At 56.9% G+C, this 13007-nt stretch overlaps 1 protein-coding gene across 4 annotated transcripts in view; it reads left to right on the forward strand.

The window, feature by feature from the left end:
- Positions 1–13007, forward strand: part of SH3PXD2A (SH3 and PX domains 2A) — a 235102-nt gene that overhangs the window by 120869 nt on the left and 101226 nt on the right. For all 4 annotated transcript variants that reach the window (XM_078077149.1, XM_078077151.1, XM_078077150.1 and 1 more), the window contains one exon: positions 5142–5233. In XM_078077149.1, coding sequence (XP_077933275.1) covers positions 5142–5233 — 92 coding nt within the window. The remainder of the gene's footprint in view (positions 1–5141; positions 5234–13007) is intronic.

Consider the following 13007-nt stretch of genomic DNA (forward strand, 5'->3'; position numbering starts at 1 on the left):
TGACATGTCCCCAAAGCCCCGATGTACAAGGAGCCCTTGTGACAGGGCTTCACTTGCTGCTGCGAACGAGACGCTATTTCCATTTCAAAAGGATTTGCAGCTCCGTCCTTCAAAAAGAGAACTCCTGTGTTTGAAATACTGATTTACAGAAGTTCCGTGAGCCCAGCTTCCTAGATGGGGATCCAGGAGAAACAGTCCAGGCAGGCCAGAGGCAGCCCAGGGGTGGGGCTGGGGGCAGGGAGTGGGCGGCCAGATGGATGGGACTCCAGCCCCCTGTGCCACGCCCCCACCCCACCCTTAGTCCCTGGGCTTTTACCCAGAAGATTTCCATTGATCAGAAATCAAAATGATGTTCCTAAAAAGAGGAAAATATTTGATCCCGTGGAAAGAGCAGGATGCCCGCGGTTGTTTTGCCAAATGTAAAACTTTTTTGTCCTTGGACAGACCTACCCAGAGTGGTGGGCTTTGTGGAGGGGGGTCCTTTTGAAGAAGGTCTGAGGACAGTCTGCCTGGGGCCCCCTCCCATGCCACCGCACTGGAGAAACCAGACTTGTGCCAACCGCATCTGGGTGGAGGTCTCAGAGGTACACAATGCAGCCACCCTCTCTCTTATCCGAAAATGCGTCTTCTAGAATGATGACATAGTGCAAATGGTGGCCCATGTCAGTGGCTCCCAGAAAATGGTGTGGGGCAGGCCAGGAGCTAGAGACCTCAGGGCAGTTTAGCACTGGGGAAGGGGGGCACTGGAAGGACTGGCTGATGGCAAACCTGGGTGGCTCTTTAGCACCTCTTCACCAGTCTCCCCCAGCCCTAGGCACCCACTGCCCTCGGCTCCTTCCCTTGCCTCGTTTCTCCAGATCTGCCCTTAGCCAGCTCACGGACCCCCTGGACCATAGAATGGCAAGGTCAGAAAGGGACTGAAGTCAGCTCAACTGACGTGGGACAGGGGCCTGCATACTCTAAGCAGCCCCCCGGGGCAATGCCCCCTCCCTAGATGCTGAGGGCTGGGAGGTCATGCTCGTTCCAGCTTTTCCCACATAACCTGAATCGAGAGGCTCGGTCAGATTGAATGATAGGTCAGACACTGAATTGACTCATAACGGTGCTGTTTGCAGTGCTGGAGCCGTGGGCTGTTGGAGCTGGAAGAAATTTCAGAATGTCCGTAGCCTGGATTCGTCCCAGCTGTGTTCCATGACTGTTAGTAGGACTTGTTGGAGGACCTGCTCTATAATCAGAGACCTGTGGGTAGAGTGCTGGAGGCAGTACAGACCGGAAGATCAGACGGAGCACAGGCTCTGGACTCGGATGGCCTCACTGAAAATCTTGCTTACTGGCTGTGTGGCCTTGAGAAATTTCTTAACCTCTCTGTGCTTTATTTGCTTCTTCTGTAAAACTGGAATTAGTCATAATGTGATGATTAAATGAGCCAATCCCCCAGCATGTCAAGATTATTAATAAATGCTGACCTAAACAAAGCCCGATAGGTTTCTTCCCTGCAGGACTTCTCAGAGCCTTTGCTATACTAATGAACATGGTGATCTCCATGACCAAGGTGGGCATCTACAAGGCATCATTTCACATGTGCCCACAAAACTCATTTTACCTTCTCAAACAGGTGTTCCATGAGATAGCGTGAGATTCCAGAGCTAGTCTGCTTTATCCTAGAAGAAATGACAACCAGAGAGGTGAGGTGAGCTCACGTAGCAAGTATATAGGGGCAGGATTAGAACTCGAATTGAGGTCTCCCGACTCCCATGCCAGTGTTCTTCCTAGTATGCCTCACTGCAGTCGCCTAGAGAACAATGACAACAAGGACAATAGTGCAACAACTAAAATTTACAGAATGTTTACTCAATGCCAGGCACTGTGCTAGGCTCCTCCTCATTATGGTCTCACTTAGCCTCCTAACAGATAGTGGCATGTCAAACCCATTGTACTGAGCTCAGAGAGGGCAAGCAACACGTTCAGAATCACACAGCCCATGAATGGTAGAGCCAGGACTCAAACCTGGCTAGCCCTAAGGCCCCGACTTAACCACCCCACGGCAGAAATCCTGAATGTCCAATGGCAGAGTTTTAGGCCTGGGTGGTGTCCTTGGAAATACTCATGTATGGCCCCCACCTGCTCCTCTCAGAACGGCTGGATTGGGGGGTTCCCCAGCTCTGGCAGTCATCACCGGCCCAGGCCCCGGGGACTGACTGCTCAGCATCTAGCCCTCCTGCCAAATGATTTTGGCCAGAGCAGTCCTTGGCGGCGGCGCGGATGGGAGCTGCCCTGAGCTGAGAGCCTCTCGTCAGCCTGAAGTCAGGATGAGCCCTCCATGCGGCTCCCTCCGGGGCTCTCTGTTAAATAAAGATGCCTCGGTGGTTCGACCAAAAGGCCTCTTTGTCTGAGGCCCTCACGGCCCACACGTCCTCTGCCCCCGGAATGCCGGTCTCTGTCGGCATGAAGAGCCCCTGTGTTCACTGCTGGGGCTGCGTGAGCCCTTGGCCGGCCGGGGCCCGCGCCACCGGTGGGTGGCAGTGTGCTCAGCCGGGAGGGTGCTAGCGCTCTGGGCCGGCTGGAAACCTGCCCTGGCCCCCTTCCCTCTTCCTTGCAGGGAGGTCACCCTGGCAGTGAGTCTGCACGCAGCCCGGGTCCCTGGTCATGGTTTCCCTCCTGCGTCCTGCCGGCCCAGCCCAGCCCAGCCCAGCCCTTAGGTTCTGCCTCGTGCGTACAGGCCTGATTTTCCCTCTGTCCCTGTCTGTCGTCTCTCTCTCTGTATATCTGTCTCTCCATCTGTGTCTCTACCTGTCTATGTCTCTTTGTCTCTCTCCCTCTCTCTCTCTCTGTCTGTGTCTCTCTATCTTTCTCTTTCTCTCTCCTTCCTCAGTTTTTCTTTTCCTTTTCCCTCTACCCTCCCTGGGGGAGAAAACAGGTTAGGTAGGTTAAGTGAAAACCTGGACGCTTTGGGGGCAGTTTGCACCCATTCTACCTTCTAATTCTGCACATTAGCACAATAGCCTCAGTGTCCCCGTCGTAAACAAAGGCAAGGATGTCTGCCTCCAGGACAGAATGTCTACCTCCAGCGACCCGTCATCACACGCGCTCTGGCAAGGGCAGAGGGGCTGCGTCTGACTCATCCCTGGGACCCCCGGCAGAGCCCCATGTCAGATGCACACACGGAAAAGCCCTCACTGTTTGTTGGATGAGTGGGGTCAAGGGGCCCAGGATGGTGCCTGAAACACAGTAGTTGCCCATTAAATATTCATTTCCCTTCTTTTCTGTTTCCTGGCTGTTCGTGGGGATGGGATGTGTTAGAGACCCTTGGAAAGCCATGGGCTCTAGAAAGAACAGCTGTGAGTTGCCTAGTGTTGTCTTACCTGCCACAGTCGGGTCTTGTCTCATCTTGCCCAGGTGCGGGTATGACATCAAAAAGGACCATCGTGGTGGGATGCCTGGTGCTCAGTGCCACACCTGCATGGTTTCCTGACCAGCTCAGAGAAGAATTGAACAATGCTTCCCCGTTCCTTAACATTAGACTTCTCTTCTTACAGTCAAAGACCACATGTGCTTTTTTTTTTTTTTTGCCCCATTATCATGTCCCACTACTATTGGGTATTGGGCTTGGCACAGCAAAACCCTTCTTCATTCATCCGTTTGAGCAAATACTTCTTGCCTGCCTGCTCTGTGCCAGGCACTCTTCTAGGATCTGGAGACACACAGTCAACAGAACAGAATCCCGACTGCATGGAGCTTACCTTCTGCAAGTTCTTTCCCACCTTTGACAGGGCCTGTGGGCAGGCCACGTGGCCTCTCTGAGCCTCCACCTCCTTATCAGTAACATAAGGTTGAGGTCTGCCCTCAAGAGGACCATCATGAGGTTCCCAGTGACTCCGCACATGGAAGCCCCAGCACGTTCCTCGGTACAGGGGAGCTGCCAGATCGGGTCACGGCACCTGAAGCGGCCCCAGTGAAGGGGGCCCAGGGAGGCACAGGCACGTGACAGGCTCCTGTTCAGCTGACCACTTACCTGGAGCCTCCTAATGAGCAGTCCTTTGCAATTCCCACAGTCCCAAGTTTCCCTCTCCCTTCTCCTGGCCCTGTCCCAGAGTTCCCTTGGCCCGGGCCCTCAGCCCGGCTTTGGCAGCGACTTCTCCTGTCTGTTTGTACTAAAGAACCATTCCAGTATCTTCTCTGAATACGGAATGGAGTGGCCAGGGGCAGGGCTTCACCTGGTCTCACGACAGCACCCCCACCCCGCCTCCATGTTGGGCAGGTCAGGGGTCCCCGGTGCCCCAGGCTACGAGGGGTAGAGTATGCGCTGGTGCGCTGCAGGAGCTCTGACCACCTCTGGCTGTCACGGCTCACTTTCCAACAGCAGATGCTCAGGACTCCCTGGAGGACAAGCTCACAGCCGGCCCATGCTCCTACCTGGACAGTTATCCCCACCCGGTGACCATCTTCTCCTCTCAGTGTCAAAGTGTCTTTCCTAAACCCCCCTCTCTGCTAATCGTCCTAGGTCCCGTTGGATTCCATCACAGCCCCCTGTTGTCCTTGCTAGAATTATCTGCTTGTCATTAAATAATTAATTGTGCAGTCAGTATTTAGGGACAGTGACTATCTGGCGATCCTGGAATGTGGCTAATGGGAGATGAGGTTGGTAGAATAAGATCTTGGGTTGTCAGGCTAAGGATCTTGGGCTTACTCTGTGGCCAGGAGAGAATTCTCTCAGGGTTCATGCAGAATGACTAGCTCCTGAGGGCCCTGAGACCTAGGGATCAATGGGCACTGTTTTTGGTTTGGTTGGCTGATTGTTTAGTGGACGAACTGGCTGGTTGAATTGTTGGTTGGTTGAATTGCTGGCTGGATGGTTGATAGATTGACTGGGGTTGACCGATGAGTTATTTTTATTAGTTGACTAGTTGGTTAGTGGATTAATTGGCTGGTTGGCTAGTGGATGGGATGGATGGAGAGCTGTTTTGTTAGCTAGCTGATTAGTTGATTTGTTGATGAGTTGTCTGGTTGGGTGGGCGGCTGGCTGGTCGACTGTGTCGTCCACGGCACCGTCCTTGAGCCTCTGCCATCACACTGACAGCCCAGGGTGACCCTGCTTTGGGTTTTCATCAGACCTAATGCCCTTTTTTCCTGTCTTTCCACAGGCACTTGTCCGGCTGCCCCCCCACATTTCACAGTGTGATGAAGTCTTTCGGTTCTTTGAGGCCCGACCGGAGGATGTCAACCCCCCGAAAGAGTAAGTGGTAGCTCAGGTCTCTTCTGTGTGCTTTGAGGTGTGGGCCAAAGCTGAGGGCAGCCTGGAGAGGCTCAGGATGTGGAGATACAAGGAAAAGGAGATTGACCAAAGGGATATGGACCATTATTCCCCAGGCTCTTATTGCAAAGCTTGCTCCTCATTTCCCTTGACCCCAGGGCTGGCAAGTAAGGGTGTCTCTGCATTTGGGGAGCAGGTTTTCCTGCACACTCATTCTAGCTCACATGTTACCGTAAGGATCAGATGAGGTAAAAGAAAGTCTAATGGTCCCTCTGCTCAGATGTCCAGGATTAGCAGTCATTGCTCTTAATTGTTGGTGCTACCAAGCTCCCAGATGCAATGCAGGCCCGGGGAGGCATGTGCTGTCCAGGCTGAGAACTCGCCTGCTGAATAACTCCTGGGCTAGTTCATAATAGACATTAGTAGCCATGTTTGCAGAGGAGGAAACTGAGTCCCAGTGAGTTTAGGTGATTTCCCCACATCACACAGCTGGTTGGGTATGTGACAGGCAGGAGGCTTGAACCCAAATCTTTGATTCCCAGTGGCCCCCATGCTGGCTGATATTTCCATGTTTGGGGAGAAATGGGGAACCAGGCAGGTGTCTCTTCTCTGGAATCAGGATGCTCTGGGTCTGGTGTCAGGATGATATACCCAGTCATGCTGGTTTCTCACACACGTGACCAGACTCCATTGTGAGGGCCACCCTCTCTTGCTCAGAACAGTTCCCTCACCTGACTAGGTTCTCAGTGGAGACAAAACTCTGGTTTCCACCAGAAGCTGATGAGCAGAAGAAGGCAGGCAGGGAAGTGTGTTGGCTAGAGGATGGGGGGAGGACTGTCGGGGGTGCTATTAGATCACCTCACTCAACGTCTCTTTTCCCCTAAAATCTTAAAGTACCAGGATGGGTGGCAGAGACGCAGAGGCGGTGGGTACTCCAGAGGGAAGGGGAAGAATTGTACGGAGGAGCGATGTGGGACAGGTGGGAAGAGGCCAGAGGCCATCTGGTGACGGGGAGGAGAAGTCTGAAGACAAGGGTGTGCATTGCGTGGCTCTGGGGACACCATTCACTGCACTGGGAACAGCGTCCACGGAGGTTGTAAAGCGCGCGGTCTGCACACCCACACATGGCGGTCCTGCAGAAAGGGGCCCTTCTCTTTTCACTCGTACTAGAAGACCAAGAGCCTGGAATGGCCTGGGCCCGCTGGGGGAGAAAAACCTACCCAGCCCAGAGGCTTGCCATCTCTCTGATGGCCGCCATGGGCTTAAGAAACGAGCAAATGCTACAAACCATCAGAAACTCCTCAGTGACTGGCTCACAAGGCAGACTCGTTGAAAGCTACAGAGAATAGGATGAGTTCACACCCCAGCTCTGCTGCTTACTAGCCACACAACCTCGAGGCAGGCCACTCCCATGGCTTCCCTGAGCTTCATTTCCCTCACCTGTGAAAAAGGGAATAGTGATGAATCCCTGTTCTTGCTACCTCCAGGGATTATCTGTGAAAGTCAGAGGACATGAGGGCTGGGCAAGAGCTTCGTAAACAACAAAACGAGATAGAAATGTGTGTTCAGCAGAGGGAGAAGCACTGCTCTCACTGCACCTGCTACGTGTCAGGCTCATGAGAGAGGACTTAGATTCTTACCCCACATTACAGATGAGGAAACAGAGGCTCACAGCAGGAGCCCAGACTTGAACCCAGATTCTTCAGGTTCATACAGAGGCCCGTACTCTTTGCACTGCTCCCGCCTGCCTCCCTGGTTTGGGAGGGGTCAGGGGGACTGGGGTCCTGACGCCTCTCTGTGTCGCTCTCCGTGCTGCTGCCCTAGCCGTCCTCACTCTCCCAGGGCAGAGGAAGGCTCCTGAGACCCCAGCAGTGGCCCCGGCCCATCCGGCTTTGATGGTCTCTCACAGCCTGCCCTTTCCTTTCCATTCTTCCTTCCATGGGGAGAGAAGAGATGTCCCTCCCCAGGCGATGGTCCCTGAAGTCCCATATGATCACGTGCCCACCGGAGGGGAGAGGGATCGTTGCTCTCGGGTGAAGTAGCAGGTCCATCGCCACAAAATCACTGACCCTGCCTTTGATCCGTGCCCCTCAGCCCCATTCTCTGCCAGTCAGCTACATAAACTGGTCCTATTTCACCTCTCCACCTACGCACTCATGGCAATAGGTTGGCCTTTTGCCTGTTTCCAGAAGGCCCTCAGGAATGATGCTAACCAGGCGTGGGGAGACGGTGGGGCATTGGTGAGGCAGTGGGCATGGCCTTGCAGAGCCAGGCTCTGGGGTCAGGGCCTGCCACTCAAGGCGGTGATCTCTGGCCATTGGCTCAACTTCTCTGTGTTTCTGTTTTCCCATCCCTAACACATGATAACACGGGACTCATGGAATGGTCAAGAGGGCTGACAGAGATAACAAGTGGATGAAGACCACCCATAGGAAGGCCTCAGCAGTTTTGTTCATGGAAGGTTGTAGAACAGAATGGAATGTGGCTCAGTGCACACTCCCCCCTGCAGATCACAGCCTGGCTTTTGCAGGGAGGGGTCATAAAGCATTTGCCTCCGAGTCACCATGGCAGTGGGGTTATCGGCCTCTTTCTTGAGGTGCTGCCAGCCACCTGGGCTGGTTCCCAGCTGGCCTGGCAAGAGACGGCCCGAGACCAGGAAGCCCTCCAGCACGAGACAGACCCGAGGCTCAGGAAGTAGGGTCAGCTGTGGCAGACAGTTCTGAAGGGCTCCTTCTCCCTGGCCGCGCTCAGCCTCCAGGAACCGCCAAGAGAGACGTGTGTTCCAGACCACGGTGTGCTTGCCGTTCAGAGCCCAGACCCGTAGGTGACCCTGGCCTGACAGGCTGACGATTTATCAGCCAAGGGCCCGCACCCCCCTGTCTCGAGCTGCTTGCACCTTCCCCGCCGGCCGCAGTACACCTCCCCCTCCATCCTGAAACATAAACACGGGATCAAGTAACAGTGTATTTTGACTCGGGGGGCGACTGTAGAGCGGCTTATCAAATTATCAAAGCCTGTGGATTTAATTGGAATTTTGCAGATAACCCCCTGGCTCTTTCAAGTGTGCTGCTGCGGGAGCCCTGCGGTGTGCACAGGGCCTGGGGGCGGGGGGAGCTGGGTCCCTTTCGCATCTTGCTGGGAAGGCAAGGCTGTGGCAGCCCAGCCTTGGCGGGGGAGGCGGAGCAGGCCCGCGCCCCTCGGCTTTGACCCCAGGCCGCTCAGGGGCTTCTGTGGGGGGAGAGCAGGGTCCTCTTCTGAACAGCTAGCCTGACTCTAGACCACCAGCCCCACACGGAAAGGATGCTCCTTGTAGACGGACACTTCAGGTGAGCCTGACCCAGCGCAGCCACGGTAGCGCCCCGTCTTCGTGCAGCCACCCCAGGAAGGCAGCTCCCGTCCTCCCGCCTCCCGCGACGAACACCGGCTGCTGGGCCAACCCCAAAGCCTGGTCCAGATTCGTCCCTTCCCTCCGCACCCCGCCATCCACTCAGCACGTCCGGTGCATACTGCCTTCGGAGTGTTTCCGGACCCAGGCTGCCTCTCAGCATCTCCCCTGCTGCCACCCCGAGCCACCCTATCACCGGTCCTCCCACGGAGTCCGGCCTCCCTGCCTCTGCCCGTGCTCTCTCTGTGGTCCATTTTCAACATAGCAGAAGGAAGGATCATTTAGAAAGATGCGTCAGATTGTGGCTCCTCTGCTGAAAATCCCCCATGCCTCCCACGTCCCTCAGAGTCAGGGCCCCCTCAGCCTGGCCCTCCCTTCTCTCCGACGGCACCCTCTGCCGCTCCCCCACCGGGCTCCTCTCCTGCTGCCCTGGCCTGCTGGCTGCTGCCCACTCCTGGCAGCCCTATTCCCGCCTTGGGGCCTTTGCACTGGTTCTTGCCTCTGCCTGGGCCCCTTGGCCCCTCTCCAAGTGAGCCCCTTGGCCTGTTCCCACACCTCCTTCCAGTCTTTCCTCAAACCGCTGCGCAGCAGGGCGGGCCCTGGCCTTCGGCTAAAATCCCCCGGCGCTTGCCCTCCCCTTCCTGGCTTCATCCTTCCTTGGGGAGAACGCATCACTTCCCACACATGGCCTGTCCACACGTGGCCTGTCCACGCACGGTGGTGACTGTCGGTCCCTGTCACTGGGACGTCGGTTCTGGGGGAGCGGAAGCTTGTACTCGTCCTCTTCACGCTACATCCCCGGCGCCCGGAGCAGGTGCTCAGAAAACATCTGCCAGAGGAAAGACTGATCGTTCAGCCTTTGTTACAGTCTTACACGGGAGACAGCCCGTGACGGCCCTCCGCGGAGGAGATCGAGGCCCAGAGAGCCGGCGTAGCTTACCTCGTCAGCCAGCTGGCAGGCGGCAGGGCCGGGGTCCAAACCCGGCAGGCCGGCTCCCGGCTGCCGCGCCTAACGCGGCCCTAACCCCGCACTCGGCTCGTGCTTCCTAAGTCGGCCCCCTCCTCGAAGCGCCCCCTCCTGGTCCCCACCTGGCCAGGGCACATGGAGACCAGCCTTGGCCCCTTGGATAATTGATTTCTTTTTGAGGAAGATGTGTTCTGGGGAAGCCCAGTGGTTGAATAGGAACACCCACAGGTGTGTGTGTGTGTGCGTACATATGCGCGTACGCATGTGTATGCATGTGTGAGTGTCCTGATGGGGGGGCAGAAAGGAAAAGGAAGACGTTAGCTTTCTTGGTTACTTCCTCTGTACTCTGTGTATTATCTCATTTAAATCTCAGGCCGCCCCTGAAGTCAGTAATATTGTCCCTATTTAGCGGATGGGGAAACAGAGGCCCTAGCGGTACATGGCTTGCCCCAGGCCACACAACTGAGAAGCCGGGGAGGCAGACCTTGAACAGGCCCGCTTGCCTGGGAAGGGGGGGCACCGTCCTGTCAGCCACCCCCCCACCCCTCCCCCCACACACACCTTGGGAGGGAACTGAGCATCTCCCCCTCCAGCCCGCGGCACATGGCCCCAGGGTAGTGAGGGGTCGGGGGGTAGGGTGGGCGAGAGAAGCTAGTGATGATGTTCTTAGCATCCTCTCTGGGGACTCTGGGACAGCCTCAGTCACCACACCCTGAAGGAGGCAGAGAAAGACGCACCCCTGGAGCTCGAGGGACTCCAGTGCCACACAAATCCTGGGTTAACTCCGACAACCAGCAGAGCTTGGCCTCCTGGCAGCTACGGCTGGTACGCCCGCGGTGCCCGAGGTGACACCCGGCAGGGCACGGGGCCCGCCTGGCAGGGTCCTGGGGCCACACCTGCCGTTTCCGCCCTCCCAGGCTTTGCTGTGTTGGAGCCCCCGGAGGACCGACCCCCTGCTGGGCTGGGGGGCCAGGGATCCGCGGGTCTGGCTTCCGCTGGTGCCGGAGGCCCCCCAAGCAGTGGGTACCTGTGCTCTGATTCCCGTGTGGTGTCCGCGATGGCAAAGGGGAGCTAAGGCAGGCCCAGGCCGGCTTGGCAGGACTTCCGGCAGAGGCAGCCACGTGACCCAGCCAATGCCTCTTTTCACAAGTTTAAATTCTCATTTAATTTAAAGGGTGAACCCAAAGGTTCTCAAAGGCACCTCCATGAGGCCTGCCTTCAGGGCCCTGGGTTGATGCACATTCCTGTTGGAAAGGGTCAAACCAGGGAGAGGTCCAGCCCCATGAGGACCCCCCCTCCACACACACACACAAAGGCCTGAGACCTGCCTTTGCATCTCTCTGGCCTCCTGGGCCAGCAGCTCTGCCCTTATTCTTAGTCTCCTGTCACCAGAGCGCAGCCAGCTACTGCCAGCCTCCAAACCCAGGCCTGCTGTCCCCTCCACCTGAAGCAATGTCCTGCCCCCCTCCCCACCTGCCACAGGACTAAGTCCTACTTCTGGAAAACCCGACCTATAGGCTACCCCCGGCTGCCACAGGGGTGGCACTGACCATATCCCATGCGTCTGTTCCTGGGTCCTTCCCACCATGGGAGCTCACGTCTCTGGGGCCTGGCCCTCTGTGGCTGGGCCACAACAAAGTTGAGGCCATTTAACAAAATTGTCAATAAAACTGCCCACAGTCATGGGAGCAAAGTGAAGAGCATTCTTGATCCCTCTGGAGTCACTGGTCTGGGTTCAGGAGCCAGCTCTACCTCTTGCTTCTCTGTACCTCAGTTTCCTTATCTGTAGAGTGGGAATCACCATGGCACCTGCGCCCAAGGGTTGTGGGGAGGTTGACAGTCTGGCACCAGTGAGTGCGGTCAGCCGGGGCTTGCGTCATCCTCCCCCGGGGAGGGAGGGCACGGCTGCCAGAAGCCAGTCGGTCACTCACGGTCCCCAGGCTGTGTTGCAGCCTCCTTGTGCCACCCAACTACGGTTGACCCTCTGCTCTCTACCCAAGCCCACGGCAGGGTGAGCATACGCACATTTGCCCCCCCGCCCCCATCACAGAGGGAAAGCAGAGGCTAGGCTGGGCTGCTGGGCTTCTCTCTTGTCACACGCTTAGCGTCCCACGCGTCTGTCTGCTGCCAGCTCACAGCCTGTGGCCGGCAGGGCTCACCGCTTACACACCAGTGGCATGTGGCGGGCCCACGAGGCAGGCTGAGGGTCTCCTGCTCCCTGCTGCCCCCTCTCAGCTCTAGGCTCAGGCCTGTCTCCTCAGCTTATTTCTTCCCAGGAAGCCAGCCCGGCTCCTGGTCAAATTCTTGAACTTGCATGGGAGGAGCAGAGCCTCGCTAAACAGGTTTTTGTTCAGCCCCAAGGCCACAGAGCCACCCTCTGTTTTGGACTGGAACAATGGAACAATGGCCCAATGTTTGGAGAGACCTGGGGTACAAGGTTGTGGGCCCAGAACTGTCCTTGCCCCAGCCTGCCCGGAGCGCCGGCTTCTGGGAGGCCACCTGCCATGGGGCAGCCCGGCAGACCAGCGAGAAAGGGAGGCTGTCCCACCAGGAGGCCTGCTCCGGGCAGAGGCCAGGGGTTGTGTCCGGAGTGGGGGCTGACCCAGAGGGCGCTGAGCAAGGGTTCCACGAATGGAGGACAGGGAAGATCAGAAGCAGACAGAGGCTCTGGGGCTGGGGCAGGCGGGAGGGCAGGCCCAAGAAAAGGCATTCCTCTGGGGGTCTCCCGGCCTCCTTCCCGTCTGTATCTTGGAAGGGGTGGAGGCTGTGGCTGCCCTCCCCCGGGGAAAACAGGCCAGGAGGACAGGAGGAGCTTTGCCAGCCCTGCCTTGGGGACCCAGGAAGAAGACAGAGAGTGTGGGGGTGGTGCAGACAGGCTGGCCCTGAGAATTTGGGGAGGCTCCTCCAGGGGGCACCCCGTCCTCTGTCCCAGTTGAATTCCAGGTCAGGCCCGGAGGTAGGCTGACTGCTTTGCTCCTGTCTGACTCCTGATGTCTTGAGTTAGAATCCAGGCTCCGCTGCCGATGGCAGGGTGACCTCGGGTCGATGGTGGCGCCTCCTCTGTAAGTCACACCCACCTGCCTAGGAGTGGAGGAGAATTAAAGGAGATGATGTGCGCGGAGCACACAGTAGCTGCTTATCTTCTCTCCTCTTCCCTGGGAGGCAAAGGGAAGGTTGTGACAAGAGCCCTGGAGAGAGGGTCTCTGCTGCGCTTCCCTCCTCAGCACGTATCCACTGAGCACCTACTATGTGCCAGGAGCTCATGGGCCGATGGACTTAAGGCTCAAGGTCGAAATTTTGAACAGACTTAAATTAACTCCTGAGACAACAGTCAGAACGCCCAGCTCTGCTTTGGCCTTGAATTAATCACTCCACCTCTCCAAATCTGTGAAAGCCTCTGGGTC

The sequence above is a fragment of the Halichoerus grypus genome, chromosome 7 (assembly GCF_964656455.1).
Source record: "Halichoerus grypus chromosome 7, mHalGry1.hap1.1, whole genome shotgun sequence".
NCBI classification, from domain to species: Eukaryota; Metazoa; Chordata; class Mammalia; order Carnivora; family Phocidae; genus Halichoerus; species Halichoerus grypus.